Source organism: Tinamus guttatus, unplaced genomic scaffold, assembly GCF_059628265.1.
Source record: "Tinamus guttatus ecotype Peru unplaced genomic scaffold, ASM5962826v1 Tinamus_guttatus_pri_ptg000044l, whole genome shotgun sequence".
Taxonomy (NCBI): Eukaryota; Metazoa; Chordata; class Aves; order Tinamiformes; family Tinamidae; genus Tinamus; species Tinamus guttatus.
The window spans coordinates 893,676-918,699 of record NW_028288578.1 but is presented as its reverse complement, the minus strand read 5'-3'; the positions used below and the strand labels follow the sequence as shown (position 1 = coordinate 918,699).

The 25,024-nt window shown below is 41.3% G+C and overlaps 1 protein-coding gene across 1 annotated transcript in view; it reads left to right on the top strand.

The window, feature by feature from the left end:
• The window catches only part of TRABD2B (TraB domain containing 2B), a 286,123-nt gene extending 270,063 nt beyond the window's left edge, over positions 1-16,060 (top strand). Inside the window, exon 7 of the mRNA XM_088536697.1 lies at positions 15,566-16,060. Within this exon, the coding sequence (XP_088392823.1) occupies positions 15,566-15,788 (223 nt within the window). The 3' untranslated portion in view covers positions 15,789-16,060. The remainder of the gene's footprint in view (positions 1-15,565) is intronic.
• Positions 16,061-25,024: the final 8,964 nt, after the last annotated feature.

The following is a 25,024-nucleotide window of genomic DNA, read 5'->3' as shown; positions in this document are numbered from 1 at the left end:
GCCGTGATGGAAAACAGAATGCTGTCAGCTCAGACAAACTTTTAATTTCACTTAACTGCATCTGAAAGGTAAATTTCAGTAAATGAATCCAAATTGCTTCCTTTTCACAACACATGGTGCTGAAATACAGTACTTAACTTCATTAAAGAAAAGTCTGCTTTTCTTTAGAGGAGACCTAGACACTTTTGAAGTCTAACAGGTAAATTGTGGTCAGATGATCTCCCTCCATATGGTAGCTTTGAGTTTGAAATTTCCATCACTGGGGCCTTGCCTCTACTCTACTCTACCTCCTCTCGACTATGGATACTGCTCAAAAACAGCCTACCTACCGCGACATACAGGGTAGGGGAAATAATTCTCATTACTCCACTCAGCAGAGAAAGTAGCCCCCGTTGTGGCTGGCAGATTTCAGGCTAACTTTGTCTAAAGGTCAAGGATCAGAAAGTAGCTTTCTAACTGAAGGATCTAAATGATCTTTCTAACTTATTATGGCCTCTCTGTGCCCCAAAGAGACCGTTCCAAGAGTGTAGGTATGTTGAAGTCACTCCTTGCCTCTCAATCTCTCCCTTGGTATAGGGCTGATGAGCAGAGCTTCTCACTCTGCATGGCCTGGATATTCCCTTCATGATGGGCAAATCCTCTGGAGTTCATGTCACTGTGCTACATGCATTCTCTGCCTTCCAAGAGGACAGAAAGACAGACTGTCCCTGTGTCTTACTGCTGTTCGGGGCTTAACTGTGTTGTGTGCCCTGTTGGCTTTTTCCCAGCACTTCTGCCTACCATCCCTTTCACAGTTCTCCTGGCAGGATTGTCTTCTCAGAAGCTTTCACGGTCATAGTCCCTGTCAGTGATTGCCTCAAATCTCCAAAGCATAGAATAGAAGCATCTATTCATCAGGGGAAAAAAAAAAAAAAAGGTGGTCAGCCCAGGTGAAAGAACTTTCTGCCATGTGGAGTGGTCTCAAAAAATCTCACAGACAAAAATCCTCTCCTAGTTACTCTGAGGAAGCTGTTGAACTGGCCTAAGATCTGCTCTTAGCTTGCTCAGTTTTCCATGTGCTCAGTTGGATATGCAGTTGGTTGTAAGAAAACGCCTTGGGCACTGAAACAGGATGTCAGTTGGTCCTTCTTCTGTCCTCACAGTTTATGCTTCTGTCAATATTTCAGCCTTGCTTTTGTGAAAGAGGTATCAGCTCCTCCTGAGCAGAGAGGAAAGCTTGGGGACTGTTGTGTTTTTCCCTTCTTAGATTTTTACTGCTTCCATTTTATATCCCCTTTAAGATGACCAGATGTCTTGATGCTTCCTTTAAACAAGCACTGGTGTTGGCACCTCTTCTCCTCCTCCTCTTTGCACAGCTCTAAGTACACAAACCTTCCTGTGGAACTAAAGTGACAGCACAGTATAACTCAGCACAATATAAAAGAGAGGTAAATCTCCTGACTCTAGCATATGATATAGTGATGACATATCATCTGTCCCTAGATGATTATTATTGAGACTTCTTGGATTAACAGGTTGGTCAAAGTGCACAGAATGTATTAATTAAATCCGTGGAACATGCGCTCAGTGCAGAATTCTCTTGTGCATCACAGTAAGGAGTGGGAATCTTGTCATTTGTGTCCAAAACTCTAGCGTGTCCATGCTAATAGACTCCCCCTGTCAGCTAGCTGTGAGTGATAACTTCCTTCACCTTGTAAAGCCAAAGAGTTAATTTGTTACTCTCCAGATGGGGCTGAAAAGATGTGCAGCAACAATTTCACCTGCTAGACACACGAAAAGATTTATTTTTCTTCATTCTGTTGGGTTCTTGCCATTGAATTTTCCTTGTTCTCTATAATGTGCAGTTAATAAGTGATGAAACAAACCCAGATTGATGAACTTTGAAAAATATAAGCAAAAGCATTGCATATTTATCTTCAATATCATTTTAGTGTCTCATCATCACTACAAACTGTATTATGAAGCAGTACATACTCTCTGTTTTAGTGAGAGTTATAAACAGATGAAAATAAAATCACGAGACATGAAGAACACTGAAGTCTCTTTGAAATAGGTGATTTGTACATAGATTTCAGTTTTCTTTCATGAAACTAAATTCTTTATTGGTAATGCCTTAGGTATTTTAATGAAATTTAAATCCATCATGAATATTAATTCCATATTTTTGAATGAGTGCAAATAACAAAACTGGAGCACGCAAAAGCTAAGATTTTTGAGCAATGAGGTATTTTTCAGCACTGAATATCCAAGAACACTTTCTGCTCTGTTCTGCTCAAAGCTGATTAGGACTGAAAATAAAATGCAAAATCTTTTATGGAACCTGTTAAGAGATAGCTCTTCCTTTCTTGCTTTCTCTGTTTCAACAGGCACATGTTGAGTAAAGGTAATCCATGTTACATATTTATATATGCCCAGTTTTGGTGTGTTTCTGACTTGGGCTGAACATAGCCCAATCACTGGCAAGCTTTGTGAAGCCACTTAAGATCTGCCTGATGTAGTACAAATAAAATGTTTGCTTAGGATTCAGTTTCAAGAACGAACAGCTGCTGAGTTATGATAATGTTCTCACTAGCAATTCCTTAGTGATGCGTATCCCTTTTTATTCCATCTTTTCTCAACTGGCATGGTCTCATTTCTTTACCCAGTGTCAGGACTTCTCTGGATCTTGAGCAACCTGTTTCTTTTTCTGTTCTGTGATTCCTCATTTTCTGTCTAAATTTTCTGCCCTTCTTCTGTATTTTTTCTACCTGCCTTGTTTTGCAACTGCATTGGGCTAGTGTGGGCCTTGGAGCAAGCAATAAAATGGGATCCTATTCAAGCCAGCCACCAGCCCCCCACCGTCTCCATCTTCATGCACTGATCTTTGCCTCCCCCTCTCTGAACTCACCTCTCAAGAAGCTCTGATCCTTCAAGCTTTGTTTTGCTCTGTGATCAGTCCACATCAAAAATGTGGCCTTTTGAAGTCTGCAACCTTCATCAGAAGCTCTCTAGGGTGTCTTGCTAGTGACTGGCATGTCCTTGTAACCTGACATTACTGCAAACTGCGTCAGTGTGCATAATTAGGCATCATTATTTTATCTTTTTTAATTAGGATGCAACTCCTGTCCATTTTACTTCTTTTTATTTGATAAGCATTTATCTTTTTCTAAGGATTTTTACCTTTTTCACATGGCTGCACATACAGCCAAGCATGGGGCTGACTGGGCAAGACGGGCAGCTTCGGCTGTGTTATTCATTGCAAAGTTCATGGTTGCCATAAAGAAAACCACGCTCTTTCTCATGACAGTCTTCCTCTTGACAACTTGGTTGCCTCTTGGACAGTCTCTGTGAGTGCAGCCGATGCTGGGAGTGCTTGGGGCCTGCATTTGCCATGGCCATATTAAGGTGCCAGTACCGCCAGTATGGCAAATTCAGGGCTACTCTTTATGCAATGTAGGTTTAACCCCTGCCCCTCTGAACTGTGGTCTAGACGCCTAGAATAATGAAGTCATTAGCAAAACCTTTATGCTTATGCATTGGATTCGATTTTTTATTCCTCAAGGGTCAGAAATGCACTTAGAGTTGGCACCAATCTGGAGGAAAGTTGCCTGAGGGTAGAAATGGGGAAGTAAGTTTATTTTACCTACAGCTTGTTTTAATGTTGACATTAAGCTACCACGATTGAATGCATTAGGCCCTATTTAAGTCCTAAGAGTCCCGTCCACAACCATGGAATAATAAAAATTAAGGTTCAGGATTGGACCTATAGCACAAACTGTCTCCTGTTGAGAGAGGCAGAAAAGAAGGAGGTTTTTTTCACTGAAGGAGTTAACACTAAATGAGTTTGACTGCCTTGTGTGTTAATGCAAGGCTTTTTCTCAGGCTATTTTTAGTCTGTTCCAGCAGTGTATCCCACTGTGGTCTGGTGTGCAAGAGGCTTTGCTGTGAGGTTTGCAGACTCGTATTTCTGTGTTGTGAGAACAGAGCATTTGTGTTACTGGAGTGTGTGCTCCTTCCCCGGCAGAAGGAAAGGGCACACTGTGCATGTGATCCATGCACGTGTTTATTGTTGCCTCTGAACAACCATGTACAGCAATGGGCTCTGGAGGAAAGCTTGTTAGCAGATGTCGTGATGGCCCTTCCAATTTATAAGTATGAGCCTAGACATTTATATTTTCCATGTCCAGGGCTTTCACTAGCCAGATTTTCAGAGGATTGGCTTCTTGGAGACTTTAACTATGACTCTTCATGGCATATTCTCTATCACAGGCAAAAAAAAAAAAAAAAAAAAAAACAAAGCTGTATTTCTGTCTCCTGTCAAGCAGATATGAATGGAAAATGCAGTCATTACCCTTAAATAAATGGAATTCTTCTAAATCTGAACTGCACTTTAACACAGCTCTACAAAATTCTTCACTTTCGCTCAGCTGAAAAATAAGTTGTCTCGTTTAAGAGGCAAAGAAGATTCAATACACAGTAGCGGTTTTACCCTGCTGTTTGGGGTGGATGAAGAGAGCGTGGCGTGTGTTAAGCTCCCAGGGCTGGCTGTGGTTCCAGGCACTTGAAGAAGTGCTGAGTGGGCTTATGCCCTGGGTGAGTTGGATTTCTGACCTGCAGAAGTGCATAGTAAAGCACCTGCTCCCCTTAAATCCCAGTACTTGATACAAAATGAGATTCTCCTTTAGCAAATGTTGTGTTTTCACTAGCAAGCATTTGTGGGGATGACTCAACTCCTGTGATCTTGTAGATAAGGCACTCAAGGGATTGCGGTTTGTTTCTGGTTCTGCTCTTCTTCTGAGCAGTGAGTTTCCAGCCCTGTGAAATTAAGTGAAAAAACGTATGATGGAGAGGACGATGACATTACTGCTGATGTGGGCAGCTGGTTTCTAACAGTGAGTTCAGCCACACTTGCACTGTGGTAGTGGGTTTATCGTTGGAGGCAGATCCACTGCAGAGTGAAGTAGGAGAGCAATAGGATTCCCTGAGGTTCCCAGCATCTCGGATCTTGATCTGCATGGTGTGGAAACCCAGCCAGACTCCACAGGGCAGCTGTGGTCTCAGTCTGGTTGCTCACTGGGATGAAGGACCAGCAGGATTTGCTTAAATTCATATGGTTTTAATGCTATAAAAAGCGGGTTCCTGCAATTTATGAAAATGCCAGACCAAATTCCAGTTTTGCTTACATATCCTCCTTACAATTCCTGAATAACGTAACGGAACAACGTGAGCTTTCTACCTGTGACATGAGTCCATTAAGTTGGAAAGCGAAGGAGCCAAGTCTGTTTCTTAGGAGCTGCTGAATGTCTAGGATGCCTCACATAGCCCTATCAGGGTGAGAGGTGGTGCAGCCCATGCCCAAAAATTCTTTGGCTCAGTTCTGTGGACACGCATTCGGGGCCCAGCTGTGTCACCGGGCAGGAAAAAGCCTTTGCAGCCTTTGCAGCCCTGCGGGTCACTGAGGAGCTTTTTGTGGGACAGCAGTGGCATCTCCAGGCTTCCAGGGAATACTTTGCTTTGCAAGTGTTTGGAAAGAGTGAGGTTATGATCTTGCTGGCATTGCCATAGTTGCTTTATAAGCATCAGAAAGAAGCACCAGCCTTGTGGGCAATCCAGCAATTTAATGTTCCTTGCATTTCTGCTTGGTAGATACGCCCTATGAACCTTCTTTATTTCAAGAGGGAGTCTGCTGGAAAGAAGAAGCAGCCAGTGCTTTTGTTCAATGGAACAAGCTTGAATTCAATACTGCTCTGAAAAACAGGTTCAAAGATCTGACCTAACCTAAATTATTCTTATTAAGAGACTCTGGAAAAATGCAAGCAGTGAGCAGGAAAGCGAGCCCAATGAATTATAGAGAAAAATGTGATACAGACTAAGCGGAGAGAAAAACTGCTACACAGAAATGGAAAAAGAATGGGGAGAAGGAAAAAGAAAATTAAAATCAAATGGAAAAATGCAGTACATTGGACATCCATTTAAACCAGTTTATATTTTGATTGTTCATTCTGTTCTTTAATACATTGCCCAGGCATCTTTTTAGCTGAAATAATTGTGTGTCTTAGAGAACAGTCTTGGAGAAAATAACTAATTTGACAGGATGTTTTAGGTATTTCCCCAGTACTGGCTATCCTAAATCATTTTAAAATCTGGAGGGGAAAGTCGATATCTTTTACAGTGTTTAACAAGAAAGTGACAAGGTCAAATATATACATCTTTATGAATGTATGGGTTCCCCAAGCACATTTAAACATGCATGGTTAATTCTGTGCATCTGCAAAAAATATTGAGCCATAGGGCCCACACAGTACCAAACAAACACTTGAGCACACAAAGGAGAGGGCAGACCTCATCATTCTGTTTCTATTTAATTAAAAGGTTAGCCCTTCAAGCCCAAGACATAAATGCGGATTATGATTTTGATCACCTGAAAAAAACAGAAATTGTTTTGGTGGTGGCCATTCTAGGGAGAGCAGCCAGTTAGAAGAGTGGGTACAAAGTGCATATAGTCAGCTCAGGCTTGGGATTTGATTGAAAATCACCTGACAGTAGGCCCCACCAAATGAAAAAACCACTGTGTTTCCCTTTATATTTTGTACACCAGCAGGTAGCAGGTTGCCCCCAAAATTTGGAAGATGACATCACTGGCAAGATTTATAAAACAGTAAGGTCATCTGTATATGCGCCCTTGATTCTGTTGCTTACTTTGGCTGTAATAACTACAATCATTATCTTTCCGATAACCAGTGAAATAAGTATTCACTTAGTTGAATCATGATTAATTGCACATAGAAATCAGGTACACAACCAGATGTGTGCATTGAGTGAGGGCAAATCTGTGGATGATTTTGAGCCCATGTCACTACGTGGAATCTTAAAGACATCCTGCCTCAGATGTCTGCACAGAATTGGTGAAACAAAGTGCTCTGAAGTATCCCCTGTTAGCAAGGGCGAGGCCCCGGGTAAAACTGGGATGCATTATCCCAGCTCTGTGATTGCCTCGTCCCAGGACAAAATCACAGGGGGATATTCTTAGGATATTAGAGAATCATCAAAGCATTGCTTAAAAGGGCAAAGGAGAGAGCTAATGTTGTCATCTCCTGCCTCAGGACCACCCAGACACTACAACAAATCATGGTTCTTCAGCTACAGTATCTTGAATTATTGTTCAGAGGGATTTTAAAGAATTTCTTCTTTTTTCTTTTTTTTTCTTTTTTTTTTTAAGGATGACATGTAGTTTCCTGACAGGCTGGTTTTAATAAGGTTGAAAACTTTGTTGTTGCCAAATCAGAGAGGAATATAACATCTTTAAGTCATTAGATGGGAATGGAGTAATTACTCAGAGGGTGTGCTTCAAAGGTTATTGGTTTTTACAGCGTTCTGTGTTTTTACACCATTCTGCACTTGTCTGAAAAGGACTCAGGGACCTGATTCTGCTACTAGCACATGTGTGGGTGCAGGTTTTGGGGGTGAGATGCTTGCAGGGTTTTCCTGAAGTATTTCAGGGCAGAATGTTGAATGGGAACCTACATGGCAACATGCCCATCAGTCACCTGAAGGCTGCTCTGCATTTTAGGGTTTCTGCATAACATCAGCTGTGCTGCAGTAAATATAACTCTCTTCTCTTGGGTGCTTGGTTCCAGAGCCGAATTTGTCATCACAGAGGTATTTTCCAGGTGATGTGGGCAACTGGGAGCTGCAGATCTCTGAGAGCGCCTGTTTCTTCAGGCCATTTCCTCTTCCCAACCCTGCAGCCCCATCCCAGGTTAGGAAAAACTGTGTTAACCCATCCTTACCTGTCAAAGCCCTTACTAGGATGGGAACTTGGCCGGGATTCAGGAGACCCGAATTCCAGAGATAGAGATCTTCAGAAAAGAGCTCATCTTGCCTACCTTGGAGACATGCCTTTGAGAGGGATAGATTGTCCTCTGGAGATATCTCATTTCTTCACAAACTATGGAGCTAACGCAGATGAATGGCTCAGACTACATGCCTGAATTTGACATAGCTACAATTAATCCCCCCTTTTGAACACTGTTAATGGATGGCGCATGATTCTCATCTGTGGCACCTTCTGCAGCTTCTGCTAAGAGGTAGGGAGGTGAAGGTGCCCCACGTTGCTTCCTTTTGCCTTCAAGTTTCCCACTCTGCTGCCTGTTAAGTGCACGTCGGCAGCACGACTTGGAGTCCTGGCACACTTCAGAGCCATTTCTTTGTGAAGCCTGGGCTTTTCTTTCCCTCATTTCCTTCTGTACCATCTTCTTTCTCCCAGAGATAAGCTGTGGCAGACACAGATGTAACAAAGAGCAGGGCTGAGGGCATAAATAGCCGGCTATCAGCAGACACTGACACGTGCCCTTTGCTTCTGCACGTGGGTCGGAGGGTCACAAGTGCCCACTCCAAGGAGGGGAGTTGTTGCTGTCAGTCTCTGGAGCAGCCAGGATGCTGAAATGAAGCTGGATCAGAGGTCAAAGATCCTTTCAGGTGGGAATGTGGTTCCCATTTGCATCTTGTCAAAAGGAAAGCTCTTATCAACGGCAGCAGGTTGTTGAAAGGCTCCCGACGTGGTGGCCTCAGCCCTCTATCCATAGCACAGCCGTGTCTGCGGCGCCGCCGGGCCTACACAGCGCTGCTTGTGGAGAGTGGGATTCTTGCAGTGTGGAAAACGGCCAGAGATCTGGGCTCCCAATAACCTAGAGGCAAATAGAAAATAATAGAGATAAGGCTCTTGTTTGGCACACCTCCTGTCTTTTCCGTTGGCCAGAAATCAGTGAGTGAGATTGCTCACTCATTCAGACATGCAAAGGCAGTTACTCTACTACTGCAAATGAGTAGTGGCCTCCTCTGGACCAAAATCGGATTCCTTAATCAGATCCAGGTTGTTTTTTGGGTTTTTTTTAATGAACTGAACCTTGCGAAAGCATGAGCCTCTTGGCCTTGATCCCACAAAGGGCTTTAGCATGTGCTGAGTTGTAGGTATGTGAATACTACCCTCACTGGGACCGCTCATATGCCTGTAGTGCTTAGTGTCCTGCTCCTCTGGGACTAGGAGACTCAGCACCTTGCAGGATTGATCCCCCGGGTTTCAAGAATGAACCCATAAGTAAGACAGTGAAGAAGAGCTCTATAAATCTTGAAGAATTACAACCTGTGCTGAATGAAAGAATCCCCTCCAGAATCTGAATTAATTAATCTGAAAATTTCAGGAGATGGAGGGACTACATACCTTTAAGAAGTTACTTTCATGGTCTTCATAGTTAAAACTTTGTATATTATTTCTAGTGTGATTTTTTTTCTAGTGTGCTTCTCTTTCACTTCCAACCTGCACTTTTTTTTTTCCTCTAGGTTCATTACCTATTCTTTTCTTTCAGAAACGTGGTCAAACTTCTCATGAGTCAGCTAGTTTACACAGCAACTCGTTGGTCACAGTGCTTTAAGCAGGTCTTTTTTTTCAAATTTTGATTAATAAGTTTTGATGACACAGATAGGTCTGGTTAGTTCCAAGAATAATTGACTTCACCAGAAAGACATTATTCCTGATCACCAGAAAAATAATGTGATCAACTCCTTTCACATCTGCTCATTAAATGAAAGGAAAAAAATAGGGTAAAATTTGTTTGAAAAGAAACAGGAAGCATATGCTTAATATCATTTTTAAAAACCCAACCATCATAAGGTTAACATCAAATCACAAATGCAAAACAGTCATTATTGTATTTACTCAAAAAATTATTTCAGTTTTTTTAGGTTTTTAGGCTTTCAACTGAAAAATGTGTTTTTTCAAGGCTCAGTCTAAGCTGGCATATCGTTCTGATAAGCTTCTTTCATCTGATGCTGTTGCAAGAATGGCTGGCTCAGTCCACATTTGTTTACACTTATTAAAAATAGTTGTCATGTGTTTATACAGTTCCTTTGATCCCCCTAAAATTCCCCGAACACTTTGTAATCTGTGCTTTAAAAAACACTTCCTCCAACCTGAGCAGTAACAATATTGGGACTGAAACATGGCAGCAGATTAAAAATGCACACACTGTAATTCATCCAGTCTTCACTTCCTCAGCACATGTTCAATTTTCCATCGACTTCAGGAAGGTTGATCGGAGCGTAAAGACCTACGAGCAAAGAAGGACTGAATCTTCTTAGAGATCCCAGAGGGCTGGTGCATGAGATACATGACTCCTATTCAGAACCAGAAGGTTTCATGTGCTTCCTTTTGCTTTACAAATAGAGAGGCAGGGCAGAGTAAGGGGTTGTTAAAACCTCGGCTAGATGTGGTGCTTCTAGGTGCGGGCAGCACTTCAGAGAAGACAGGCTGCAACGAGGGAGGCCAGAGCAAAGGGGAAGGAGGGCACGAGCATAAGGACTCATGGCTGAGGGCACTGTTTGCTTAAATGAGAGAAGACTGAGTAGTGAAACATGGTTAAGTCTTCAAAACATGTGAAAGGCCACTGAGAAGAGGAAAGGAATAAATCTGTCCACAGGGACAGGAGAAGTCACGAACTTACACTGTAGCAAAGGAGATTTGGTGAAACATTAGGCAGTAATTTAGCATGTCAGGGGTGGTAAAATGCTGGAATAGATGTCTGCAGAGACTCAGGAATTGCTGTTATTGTAGTGTATAGTATTATTGAAGAATAAGTTAGACATACATGTCAGCAAGGGTTTAGATCTTGTTCCTGTCTTTGGGACATATGGGCTGGAAGGTCTCTCCTGGCTTTATCTTCTGTGATTCTGCTGGGGTGTCACACTTGGTCAGATGTGCCCCTGCTTTTAGGGACAAACTGAACAACAGCAAAAATTATTTGCAAACTCCTTGCAAAGTCCTCACAAACTAAAGCAGAATGCCCCCAAAAGGTTGCATGCGTGTTTGTTTTATTTTTCAGATTTAAAATGTTCCCAATTCATCAAGGTGCTTCCACGTGCCCCCAGTGTATTTGCATCATGTAATTGGAGTCAGTAGGGTCTGTTCACAAAGCATGTGCCTGGGGCCCTGCTTTTTGGGAGAGTTTTACAAGTTCTAATGATGGTAAGACAACATATGACTAATGCACTGATTTGAAAAACTGCCCTATTATCTGATCAAAAGTACAAGCTCATGAATATGATACTGCAGGTCATTTGGCTAAAAGATACCTAGAGTCTTCCAAATTTCTAAAACAATCCCATACACAGAAGCAAAATAGTGAATAGTGGTTGCCTGTTCGTCGCAAATCATGTGGAATGTTTTTATAAAGGTAGTTTTATCAGACACAAAGGACTCAAACATGGGATATCCTGGGCTGGCAAGAGGAGGAGTGATGTTAATTTAGGTTGTTGTCCATGCGATCTGTCATGCTATTATTAGTAGTAGTAGTATAAAATTGTGAATTTCAGGAATGATGAAAACTTTCCTAAAAACAAGGGAAAGTTTCTAATTGAGTTCAGGGGATTCTGCTTCTGCTTTCAGGCATAGGGAAAGTCTGAGGGTCAAAAGATCCTGTGTCCACAGGCAAGCACACTTGGAGGGAGGTTAGGGATGCCATCTGCTGCCACCTGGGCTAAGATCAGCTGCAATATGACCTGGCTGCCTGGTCTCCCTGTAGAATCAACAGAAAGGGAAGGACACCCAGAGACAGTGAGCACCAACCTCAACGCTTATGCTGGAATGACTGAACCACCTTCTGAAGAGGTTTCTCTCACCATTCACTGTAGCTTAAGCTACAAAATTTCGACTAAAGTTTTTGCACTGCAGTTGTAGTATTTGGTAAAAGAAGTCATTCTCATTAAATATCTTTAAACTGCCCTGGCAGTAGGCTGAAGGAGAGTTACTTCTAAGAAAATACATTATGTGGACAAAATATGATTGATTCACTATTAGCATGCCTTGAATACATTAACAGAAACCCTGTTCTTCTCTCATACAGCACTTAAAGATTTTTAAAAAAACAAATAACCCTTTCCCCCCAACAATATCTACTTTAACAAAGAAACATTTATAGAAATCTAATGATTTGGGATGAAAACCCAAAGTAACCTCACTGACTGAGGAAAACAGTGGTCAAAGCTTCCCTTTTTTTGCTATAGGAAATCCTGGAATTTAAGTAAATTATTTTCTTTTCAAAAAATATCTTTTCCAGGGGAGAAAGAAAATCAACAAAAAGCAACTGCCTCCTGGCAGTTGACTAGAAAGTGGAAACACATCATACAGAAATGCAGAATGTTGATTTAGGGCTGCTTTTGGAATCCCTTAGAGGTAGCTGGCTGATGAATGGCCTCACGCTCCTTTTGTGTGTCCCCCGCCAGCCTGCAGCGCCTGTTGGACGTCTCAAACCTCCCCAAGGTGCAGAATAGGACAGTTTGCTGTGCAGTGGGTATTTTAGTTTTGCTGGAGGATCGAGCCCCTAAATGAGCAGGATAAACCCAAACTGCTAGGCCTACAGGGCATTATGGCAGCATTTTTTAAAACTGAAATAGAAAAACAGGCCCTCCTGGCAGTTTAAAATTTGATTTAATTTAGGGCTAGGCTATGTGATTCCATAAAGTGGCAAATATTCACGTAAAGAATACATGAGCATAGGAACACCTATGGATGTAACTTCTTAAAACACGTCAATATATTTAAAAATCTAGCGGTAGGATACTTAGCAGTTTGCCTCTGTGATATACAGGCTTCTGAAAATGTCGGTCTGTGGTTTGATAACACCAAGTGCCAGAATAATTGATGGTATTAAATTATGGTCCAGGAACCACTGCACCGGATGTGTCTACAATGAGCAGTTACATTATGAACCAGATTGAGAAGCCAACCCATTCGAAAACAAACTTGAAAATGAAGGAATCTTGTCTTGCTTTTGGATTGTCTTTTAGCAGAACCAGACCCTGGGGATCTGTAGCAAGTTTTTGCAATCACAGATGTCAAAATGTGTGACCTCAGCCTAAATCATTTCTGAAGCCTGGTCTTTGACTCTTATCACAGCTGAGCGCTATTAATCTTTATGATTCTTGTGCAGAAATTTCCTGCAGATTCAAGCACCCAAATGCTGCAGACAGTCTATTTGGCTCCTTACTCCCATTGAATACTTTGAAAAGCCTCTGCTTTAGACCTAATGCAAAAAGTGTTGATCATCATTTTCATGTATTTTTATTAATATATGCCCTGAAACGTAACAACTGTATTATAGATGTGAATCTGTGCAACAAGGCATAGCCTTTATAACAGCCAAAAAAAAGTAGTTGTTAATAAATATTACAGACCTACATAAGCATCTCCTCATACTTACGTTATGGAAAACTGATGCACGCTAACCCACCATGTATTGCTCAACAGGGTAGATCAAATCTGGATCAAAGGTGGGCACATGACTGCATTTCTGTTGAATTACTCATAGCATTTAGCACCTAGTTTTAGTCAGAGGTATGCTTTAATGATAGCTTTATATTGGTTGTGGGAAAGAAGTTCATTTGGTATCCCATATATTTCAGGAGCTTGAATAGACAATCCCTAATCTGGTATCACTCCTGGAAGCACTAAATTAACCACTCAAAAATATTGGACAAATGTGAAATAGCACCCTTAGCTTACCCTACACCAACTCTGTATTATGTGACTGCAGTAGTCTTGATGCAATAGCAGGAACCCTGAAGTTAATGTCTTGTATCATCAATTAAACACCTAAACCAACCCCTCACTATACGAATTTAGAAAAAGAGCTTTCTCTGGCATCACTTGGTTTCAGATTTGTCTATTTACAGCAGTTTATTTCCCTGAAACATGCAGCACTTCTCACTGTCAAAGACATAATACTAGTTAGATGGATTATCTGCCCTCGTGAAGCAATTCCCATGCCTTTAGTTTTAAAGGCTGATTTTTCTCCTTACTATAATTTATTGCACATTAGTTATGATCATTTCTAACTACAGAACAACTATCCCACCCAGAAGATGTGGCAACAGTATAAAAGATGAGGGAAGACTGAAATGAATTATCCCAGAATCCAGGATGAAGTTTTTGTGCAGCGGTTGTCCCTTGGATATGATGTTGACCTGCATGTGTGTTTAGCAGTGCCCTTTTCTGGATGGACACCGTTCTGTTCACATGTTCTGTGCCTGTGATACACAATTTATGATCGCCTCTATACTTTTGTAACATCCAACCTAAAAGCTATGACCTTAAATATCACCAGCTGCAATATGTCATCTGATTATTGCTTAGACAGGAAAAGACAAAAGACCGCAGTTTGCTAAATCCTGTTGCTGTGCATGAATCTGGAGCAAGGTATTGTTCTTTTTGCCTCGTATGATGCAAGATGTAGGCCTTTCCCTCCAAGGTCAGGATCTCAAATATTGTAACTGAATATTTATTATGTTGCATTGCTTCTTAACCCTTCCCCTAACCTTCTAACCCCTACATTACAAAATTGCTAAAAGAATAATTTTCAGGATCCCTAAATCCACTTTATGGAAGGTTTTTTTTTTAAATTACACAGAGAATCTGCAGTTTTGACTGTCGTGTCTTACGTTCAGGGGAGCATGTCATTTTTCTGCATGCTGTGAGGCAGAATGCCTTGCTCTGAAGCACAATCTACATGCTCAGTGATGCTGCTCTGTGACAACAGATGGATTATTGATTATCTAATACTAGATTAACTGAAAGCATTTTATGAAATACAGCTTACAATTTAGAACTTCCAAATTGAGTGTACATGGTCCTTTTGGACCTTCAGAATCATGAAATTTGGGATGAATTCCTTCCTGCACATTCACATCAAGTACTAACTCAAGCCTCAGTCCATAGGCACGCACACCATTACTGAGCGAAAGCCATAGCTGTGGAAGATCAACACTAACTCTTATTTTTGGCATTGTGATTTGATTCAAAAGGTCTTAAAGACAGGAGAAAAATGAAGCAGCTTCGTCTTCTCCAGTCAGGGTTGTCAGTTTTGTGAGGGGATCCTGAAAAAATCTTATGGCTTCTAAATGGGGGAGTGCATGGTTTCTGGCCCTTCCAAAACACGTGGTCCATGGCAAGTGAGACACTGAGAGACCAGATTAGGGATCGATCCGGGTGGTCCCTTCTAGCCTTCTGTCCTTATCCAGTCCTATATCCTGTTGTCAGAGGTAGCAAAGCTCCCATGCTGTCTCTCTTCCAAGCCCAATAGATGCTCTTCGCCAGGGCCCTCAATGACAACCGGCACTTGCTCTTCTCTCTAAGAAGAGACGTGACAAATTCTGAGATACTTGCTGGCAGGAATGTAGTTCAGAATGTAAAAAATGGGTCATCCTGGGCCAGCACAAAGATCTCTATATCCCAGCCCCTGATGCTGGCCAGCGGTGGATGCTAAAGAAAAGAGGATAAGTGATTAAGTGCTTCAGCAACAATCCCTCCTTTGGTTGAGGTCTAAGCAGTCAGAAGCTGAAGGACCTCCCAAACCAGGCACTGTTTCCAAACCATCACATTTACTAGCCCTCAGAGAGCTACCCTCTATGTCTACTGTGTGCAAATAACATAATTATTGTTTGTTTTTGCTGTTGATAATACCATGTAGTATGACGGATTATGGACTAATGATGAAGGATTTCCTCTTTAATTTCCTTCTCTTGTGTTTTCTTTTAGCACCACTACATTGCCTTCCTATATCAGAATAACCAACGGCTACATCACAGTCAAACCCCCCATTTGGATTTCAAACCGTCTGGATCAGAGACCACGTTCAGATCACCCATCCCAGCCTCACCCTACAAGCTCAGCTTCAACCAGCATTTTATGGCCATCAATAACTTCTCCTTTCTGTGTGGCCATAGCTTCTTTTCTTCTGAATCTACTGCAGCCTTCCTGACCACATTAGTATTACGTGCAATCCCTTGGAATAGAGAAGAGAGATAATTTATGAAAGTGGAGGTTATGACAGCATTTACAAACTGAACCTACTCAGTGAATCAGTAGTGCCTTCTAGCTGATTTTGTCTCTTTGCCCAGATACATTTTGAAACTCTAAAGCTTTATTGTAACACTGACTTACATCTTCTTTTTGTAGAAGGATCTTTATTTCCCATAGTGCTATGGGGTTTTGTAAAATATACATGTTCATATAAAGAAAAAAAAAGAAAAAGAAAAATGTATTTATTCAACTAGTAAACTTATTTTTTTCTTGATGTATATGTTAACATCCCTATTAATCAGTAGCGATGGTGAAACAGATAAATTAATATTTTCTATATTTGTTTTCTAACTGACAACTCTGCAAGTGTCTGAACGGACACCCAAAGAATGGCTTGTATGTTTCTTTAACCATTACTTTTTACAGCAGTTGTCCAATAAGTACATTTCTGCTAAAGTTCTTTGTTTTTGTTTTTGTTTTAATTCTAATTAGCATAACTTATACTGAATAAAACACATGCTGCTGTCTGTGGCCTATTCCAGTTAGAAAAATAGGTGCTATTTTTATTGCAAAATAGCTACTGCAACCTGTAATCTCAGATATTTTTATAGGACTTAGTAAGTCATTAGTCAAGATAACACACTAAGCTTACCTGTTGTCTTTAATTCAATTATTTAACTTATCACAAAATTACCAGTTTCCCTCTTTGCCCTGATATTAATTAGCTAACTCGAATTAAGACAGGCTTTTCTTAATGAAAAAAATCTGTAATAATTCTACCGAAGTAATTCTCTCCCTCATCTTATATAAAAACAATGCATAAATGAGACTCAAACTTGATCTGCCTGTTGGGTATAAAAATGTAGTATCCTATTAATTTATTAAACTTCTTTACTCCAGTTATGTTAATATAAATCAGCAACCTGGAAGGCAGAACATGTCTAGAAATTCATTTTCATCTTGCTATAATGATGCTGAGCTGGTATCTCAGTGCTGAGTTATGACTTGTTCAAAATCTGTTCAAGACAAGCAGGTATTGAGTTAAACTCTATGTCATGGAGACATACAGAAAGTTCCTCCTTTTGTAGACCTTGGTGCCTCTGTTGACTTAGAAAAGTTATGACAGCTCACAGAAAAGATTTTTTCCCTGTCCATGGAGCTTCTTTTTATGACTGAGATGAAGAACATCTGTGAAAAAGCCATGTCCAACTTAGAAGCTATGTGTCTAATACAGCATGTTGATTTTTCTTCCCCATCAGGTCGTCTTTGATGAAAAATACCTTTCAATACATGAGATTCAAATGGAAAGTTATTTTTTGGTTGAGATAGTCTCTTTCTCAAAGTCATTTACAAAACAAAAATCTAAAATATTTAATGAAAATATATTAATTGAAAGAAGATTGAGAAAGCTAGTGTGCAAATTCTTTTCTTTATGAAAAACATCAGATGAAGATGATGATGGTAACACTGAAAACAGTCTGATAGAAAACCTTCATGTCGCTTTCCCACCAAACCCAAATCTTGGTCTCCAGGACTGGAGCTGATTCCATGTAATCTTCAAGCTGGCAAGTCAAAGTTTAGAATTCATGGTTTGTTCTGTCACCATACCAATTAATGAAGGAAAATTAAGGAAAATGGGGCAGAATTTAAAAGACACGTGGTTTTATTTGAAATTGTGGTGAAATACTGAGCTTTCCCGTCATGCATCTTAACTCATTGCTTTAAAAAGGCCAGGGAGCATGCACAGAACTTCTTTTTGGCTTCCTGCACACATGACCTGCAGCCATTCCTCTATTTTCAGCAAAAGGATGTGTAGATTTGTGGTCAGTTTAAGTGGGTACGGTAGACAGTGCTATAAGCTATCCCAATATTTTGAAGCACAGCAGTTGATAAAGCTGAATGGAAAACTTTGAGCCTTGCCCCAAATGCAAGTTTCAAGCACGTCCTGTGCATACTTTTGTGTTGTGTATTTTGGCTAGCAGAAGATTAGAGATGTTAGTTTTGGACAGAATCCATTCACCTTGCATAATATTTATTGCACTAGGCTGGATATTGGAAACATATTTTCAGAACTTTCAGTTTTATTTGAGCTATTACCCTAGAAATGCCTTCATTTGAATATAATGGCCTAACAGACCTTCAAATTCAACTGTAATGCATTTGAAAAAGATTGTCTCTCTTTTTTTATTGAAGACAGAGATTAGAACAAAATTATAATGTAATTATTATGCATTATCCACAAAAATACAACTGGAAATAAGGTAGGCCAAACTTGAGAGTGATGATAAGTTACATAATAAAAGGGAACAGTCAGTGAACCAAAACCAATTGGATGTTTTATTTGTTTTAATCTGGTAGAAATGAGAAATGATTTTGTGATACCATCCAGAAATAATTCCAGGTGTTGGAAAACTTACAGTGAAAGGATAAAAGACCACAAAAATACGAGAGAGGGAAAGAGGAAAGAGCAAAAAATAGAAGCAATTTGTCCAAGATTATGAAGGAAACTACAAGTAGCACTGAGAATGGATCTTAATTCTATTCTTTTCCAGTCTGTGACCTTCCCCATAGGTTTGCGAGGCATTTTTGAATGTAAGGAGCATACATATCTCTATGCTTACAGCTGTTATTATATCACACAGCATAGTTAGTTCATCTCTCTTAGATTAGACTGCAAATCCCCTGAGCGCAAGAGAATTTCCCTTAGCTATTGCTTGTACAGACCTCTCTCTGAATCACTCTTCCATGAGACAATAATATTAAATACTCATTAGCTTGGACATCACAGCATTTTTTTAATATCTTGCAGGATTTTTTTGGCACTCTCTGGCATTTTGTCTGTAATTCCTCTGAAAAGAATGAATGTTGCTGAGCTCGCTGAATTTATGGTGCCCAGTGTTCTTCATGTTGTGATCCAGGTTTCAACGCAAGGTGTCTCTGGGGTTCAGAGTCAACACACTGACTAAAGGATCAGCTGAGCTTCCTCCGGGTCAGGGGAGATGATGTGTGCACACACATACACATACACACACGCTTTTAAAGGCAAATTCCTACTAACAACAATGGCTATTATATAAAAGTCATCAAGGAGGAAGGAACTGCAGGACAAGATTGACTAGCTTCTCATAGATCAAATTCAGAAACCCTGCGTGAGTAGCTTCAGCACAGTTTTCCAACCAGATATTTCTTTTATTCTGTCATCTTACCCTAAAATTTGACTTAGGGTAACTTGTTTCAATCTATGGCATGTACATATAGCAATATCAGCAAAAGAGACCCTCACTGTGATATACAAAATGCAATATTTATTAATCAGCCATGGCAGAGTGGTATTAATTCGAATATATTACTGTTATTTAGCAGAGATCTATGCATCTTCAATAAAGTGGATTGGATTTGAAGGCATGATTATATTCCCCTCAGATCTGAAGAGTGTCTGTCAGATTTGACACACACTTCAAAATTGGCTGCCAGTCTCATGGAACTCTTTCTGGGGGAGGGAGGGGATGGGCAGGGGTTGCTTGTTCATTTTTCTGGTGTTTTTTCAAGGCATTAAACATTTACAGGCTTTTGGAAACTGGCTGCTTGCTTTCTTCCTACAATGTCCATATAATCACAAGATTACAGGAGCAGGGAAGTTAAAAAACAATTAAAAAAAAAAAAAGTAAAAAGCCATGGCCAATGAATCTCACATGAAACCTGCAAGCACTGTTGATACAATTTACCTACGGGAAACATACACACAATCAACAGACCTATGCAATGTCTATCGGTCAGGACATGCCTTTGATATGGTGGAAACCAAAGCTTAAGTTTCATGAGATTCATTCTTGCAACTGAAACCTCAGTTACAACTAACATTGATAAAATTTAAATTATGTGTAGCTATAACATTATAAATGAATGCTAATTACATAATTACCTGCCAAGCTATTGCCATAATGGAATAAATATCTTTTGCCACCATCAGCAGAACTTACTTCCACCTCTTTCATTGTTTTCACGCTTGCCTTGCCTGTGTTTAACTAGATGCTGTATTAACAAGCAGTGCCACTTGGAGACCCAGCTAGTAAGCTGGGACAGAAGGTATATTGTATTTTATGACTGATGTAGTTTCTCTGCAATCCCTCGGTCTGTTGAATAATGCAATATCTCTTCTGAAAATAAATGATGAACACGATTTATGATAGCTATGCTTTATACAGGTGTCAAAAATCTGCTTTGCTGAGCTTCCCTTCCTGTTCCTCCAAGCTCCAGTGTAATTTAGGAACACCCAAGGCACAGAGTTGTGTATTTATCCAAGGTCTTTGATATACAATTGCTGAGAGACAGACAGAGGGAGAGAGAGAACTTACTCTGTATTCAATGCATTGATTAGTCAAACGATATGACCCAATCGTCATTACCACCATTGTTAGAGAGGACTTTCCCATCATGTATTTATGTTAAAGCAAGCAAAGTGCCAAAGTGATCATCTCAGCATGAATGTTACCATTTTCAAGCTTTGCTTAGTACCATAAGATATTCATATGTTATATCCAAAAAACATATGGGCTTGAGTCATATCTCTGATGTTATCAATGTTCTGTAGGGTTTGCTGGATTTCAATTTAAGCTTGTAACAGCTAAACTGGAGCGGAAAGCCTGTTGCCTAATTTTGAGCACACAGGCGGGTGTGTGTGTTGTCCCAGCCCCAAAGCAACTGTTCTGTGACCAGCTTTTCACAAGGCACCTTAATCTAGCTAAAAGCCAGGGAGAGCTTTCCCACAGATAGTCAATACTTGTGCAGGAATGATTAACCAGCCTGCAGCTTGATATTCACGCTGAATTTTAAATTGCATGTTTGTCAGTTTTCAATTCAAATGTATTGCAAATATTTTTTCCTGTTCCGCCTCCTGCTTTTTTGAACAGTTTTGAAGAGTGTAATAAAAAGATGCTTTCTAATATTATTTTGTCAAAATATTTTTGTAGCATAATATATTAATAAAATGTTATTATAAATCCATAGCACAAAAATGGTGGTGTCTAGGTTCTTTCCTTTGCACTAGCAACCAGGGAATCTTGAAAAAGGGAGTGTTCATTTTGCAGAGCTTATGCTCACAGGTCTCGTTTGCTCAAGACTAGCATCAGATGGGAAAACGCATAGTCTGGGACAAGGTTCCCCGTAAAATGTTGTGGTTTTGTCAAGTCTGTTCTTGTTGTGATTTGGAGAAGCTCTCTAAGTACCTGTCTATTTGTATGAAATTGCCACATCTGGTGTGTAATGAGTCAGGCAGGAGCAGACTCGGGCTATGGTATTAGCACTTGAGAGAAACTATTTGGCTAACATTATTGTATGTTTTAGCAGGGAAAAGCTCCAAACGGCAAATAAAGGACCAGGAAGCTGTGCTTGTCTCTTCAAAGGCTCAGTGGGAAAGTACAAAAAAGACCGGCTTATTTAGGAGGGGTGGTAGAGGAGAGCAGACTGGGTTTCTGAAGGACGTGGACGTGAATTCTGGGGTGAAAAATGCCAAAGATTGGTCTGGGTGTTTCTTAATATCCTCTTATTTGTGCAGTGCCCATGGTAATGCGGGGGCAATGCCCCTGGTGCAGGGAGCACCTCTGGACCCGCGGTGGTGACGGGGACACCGCAGTGCCAGAGCCAGTGGGGAGGGCAGCAGGAGGGCATGGAGGGCAGGGACCTGCTCCAAGGAGCGTAGCAGCCTTGCCAGGTCCCTGCTTTGGTACCCCGGACGGAGTGACCCCCCTTCCCAAGCAGTGCAGAGCAGGCAAGGAAAAACTCCAATGAGCCCTGCAAGATGCAGGTATTTTCTGCAGAGTCAACGGATCTTTGTCAGCCTGAGTGAAAGCAGAGCTGAGCTCTTTCCTTTTAATGACTCCCTTCTCTCAGTACTAAATCCATTTGCCTGGATGCTCACGGTTGTAAAACATTGCAAGCCGCAGAGCTGCACCAGTTACATTAGTTACTGTCAGTGCTATTAATCCTCACATGCTGCCCCTGGGAAATGCACTGTGAGGTTTTACATGAGGTGAGGGGCACTCTGAGCCCCAAAGGCTGCTGCAGAAACCCACCCTCCTTGTCCAAGGAGGAAAAGAAGGGGGAAGGTCCAGCAGAAGCCTCTGCATTCACGCCTGGTGGCGATGGAAAGGGTTTTCCTCACTGCAAACGGACAGTGTCTTTGGAGTCACTGTTGTTGCTCTCATTTGCAGCTGGCAAACAACTCTGGAACTGCAGCTCCCACGGGGACGGAGCAGGAGCTACCTCTCAGCACCAAGATCCAGAGACTCAGCAATTCGCTCATTTTTCTTGGCATGTTGCTCTTTCTTGCATCCAAATCCTGCCTAGCTGACTTTGCAGGCCTCTTGCTGATCACAGGATCATTGTTTACGTCCTAATTATGTGCTAAATCATTTGCTCTTTAACACACTACTTTGAGAGGCACCCCCCCCCCCCCCCCGCCACCAATGAGGCTGTTTTGGAAACAGCCACCACAGGGGATGCTGCTTGAGGTACAAACACGTGAGCTAACCCTAGCATGAGCAGCAGTTTCTGTAGAGAGACACAGAGAGGAACATCTCTGCAAGGTAAAAACAGCCTCGCTCATGAAATGCCAGCCAGACTTGGGCCTCACAGCGAGACCATGTGGTCCAGCTGTGATCCCAGCCCTAACCCCATGCTCCCTGTCCAGCCAGTCTTGCATTACCAGCTATCCCTACCCAGCCCCATCTGCCAAGTCTTTTTGTTCTTAAGGGTCCTGTTCAGCCACAAGTCTGAAAACTGTATAAAACTTCAGCGAGCACAGCCAGATATTGGCTCAGAGGTACCGTTTACTTAAGCTTCTCCTTCCCTTGACCTCCATCTGTCCTCCTAGGCTATAATTGCAGCCTTTCACTCTAGCTTGAGATTCTCCTGTTTATAGATTTGCACTGGAAAAGGGGGAAAGAGCGATGAGATAAGTTCATGAGAGGTCTGGTCTTCCTATAGAATAGTTTAGTATTTGTACTGCCTTCCAGCTGCCTATCTCCTTTTGGAGTCAGTGCTTTCCAGGACAAGTTGGTTCTCAGATTGCTTGAGTGCCACCCAGAAGTGCTTACCAGGCTGAACACTTCCACAGGAATATTTAGCTAAGAAAAGCCCTTGACATGTTCTTTGATTCCATATTTCATGCTGCTCAGTGATTTCCAACCTTTCGGTTCATAGTTTCCCCCTAAGGGAACTATGTGGAGCCATATTCCAAACTGCTGCAAGCTCCCAATTCAGTGGGCCAGAGACAGACACCCCTCAGCAAAGGTTTGCAGCGCTGTCCTGCGTTCACCCTTGGTGCTGAAGTCTGAAGCCATTATTATTATTATTATTATTATTATTATTATTATTATTATTATTATTATTATTATTATTATTATTATTACTTTTGGTTTGTTTGGGCTTAGATTAAAATTCAGAGTTCTTGGTTCTCTTTTCCTGAGAGAGAAAATTCTCCCTTAATGGGGTGGAGAGAGTCACTTTTAAGCAGAGATCTCCAGCACAGGGTGCCTGTCTGTCTTCCTCTTTTGCCATAGCATCCGATTTTCTGGGGTTTTTAAGCATGTTGTGCTGTGAGCAGCAAAACTAATAAAATGTTGTGCTGTGAGCGGCAAAACTCTCCCCTCCACCCCGCTGCAGATTTGCCGATGTCTATTAATGATTGCTCTCCCTGAGCGAGATACTGATGGAGCTTCCCTGTTGCCTATTAATTCTCATGAAACACCTAGAAATCCTTATCTTTGAGCACTCCAAACCCGTGTGAGCACTTCCAAAATTGCTAGCCAAGTGGTAGTCCCTGGAGGCCATGATCACATAATTATCTTTGTTTTAGAAGAGGCTAGAATGTGACTTAGCCTGGGGCAAAGTCAGGGTTTAGCTTAAAGAAATGGCAGCCGGTGCCCCTAGCTCCAGATCTCCCCGAGTATTTTCCCAAAGACCTGTCCAGCTAATACAGTTGCACAAAGGGGCTCAGTAGCATGTCCAGGGGCAAGACTGGAATGGGGGGCTGTTTAGAGGAATATTTAAAGATGTGCTGTATGCCCAGCTGGACATACAGGTGGAGACAGAGGAGCTCCAAAAATCACAGAGGATGTTCAAAGACAAAAATAACCAGACCCCCGCAAGTCTGCTGCCAGTAATGGAAACAATAGTAATGGAAAAAATAGTATGTGTTTAGATTACTAAATAGCTGAATGGTGGGAATATGATTACTTAATTTCACTGGGGTCTTAACATGTAAAACACTGAAACATTTTATTGAGCATTATAAATTCTGTATTAGATTTTTTTAACAGTTTATCTCAATACAAACTGGAGCCTTTCAGTATCTCCCTGCACATTCACTGAGTGAGTTTCAGGCCCTGGGTATTTGAAGAAATGCAGACATGCGCCGTCCCTTCCCCCTGGACCAAAGGGGTGTCCAGCTCTCATGTGTGTTACACAGGCAGCTCATGCTACAAATCGCATTCATCAGTGCTTGACACCTTAACTGCACTGGAGTGTGATGGCCAAATGCCAGGATGATGGACAAACATCAAGATGAGAGTCCTGGGATTCTGCTGACTGCAGTGCTCTCCTGCAGCAGATCCTCAACATTTAACGCACCTGCATGGCAGGTCCCAACCCTGCAAGGGCTCAAACATCTTCCTCCGAAGCATGCCAGCACTCCACTGGGTTGAGTTTTGCATCTTTGGATTCAAGCCATCATCCAAAGCATTTCACTTTTTATTCCGTTTTCACATTTAACATGGATAAGATTAAAACAGCAGAACAAATTACACAGAGCCAAGCCACCATCGAGCTGATTTTCACAGGAATGATAACAATAACAGCAGAGAGAGTGAGTTCATGCTAACAGTCCTCGTTCACACCTGGAGTTCCTTGGCTTCTTGGAATGAAATGCAGTTTGAAGAAAGAGACCAAGATAATGTGAGAAAACATCAACAACAGGCAGATAGAGGCAAAGCAAATGAAAGACAGATGTAGGAAGGAAAGTGGGAGCTTTCTGCTTTGATTTGCACAGGCCTAGCATCTTTATTGTCCTAAGGAATACCTATTTATTGCCCTAACCATATCAGCTATGGAGAGCTTCAGTGCTCTTGCATGACTTATGATGCACCTTTTCTTTCTTCATATAAAATCCATTGGTTTTAATTATAACATGATGGATAC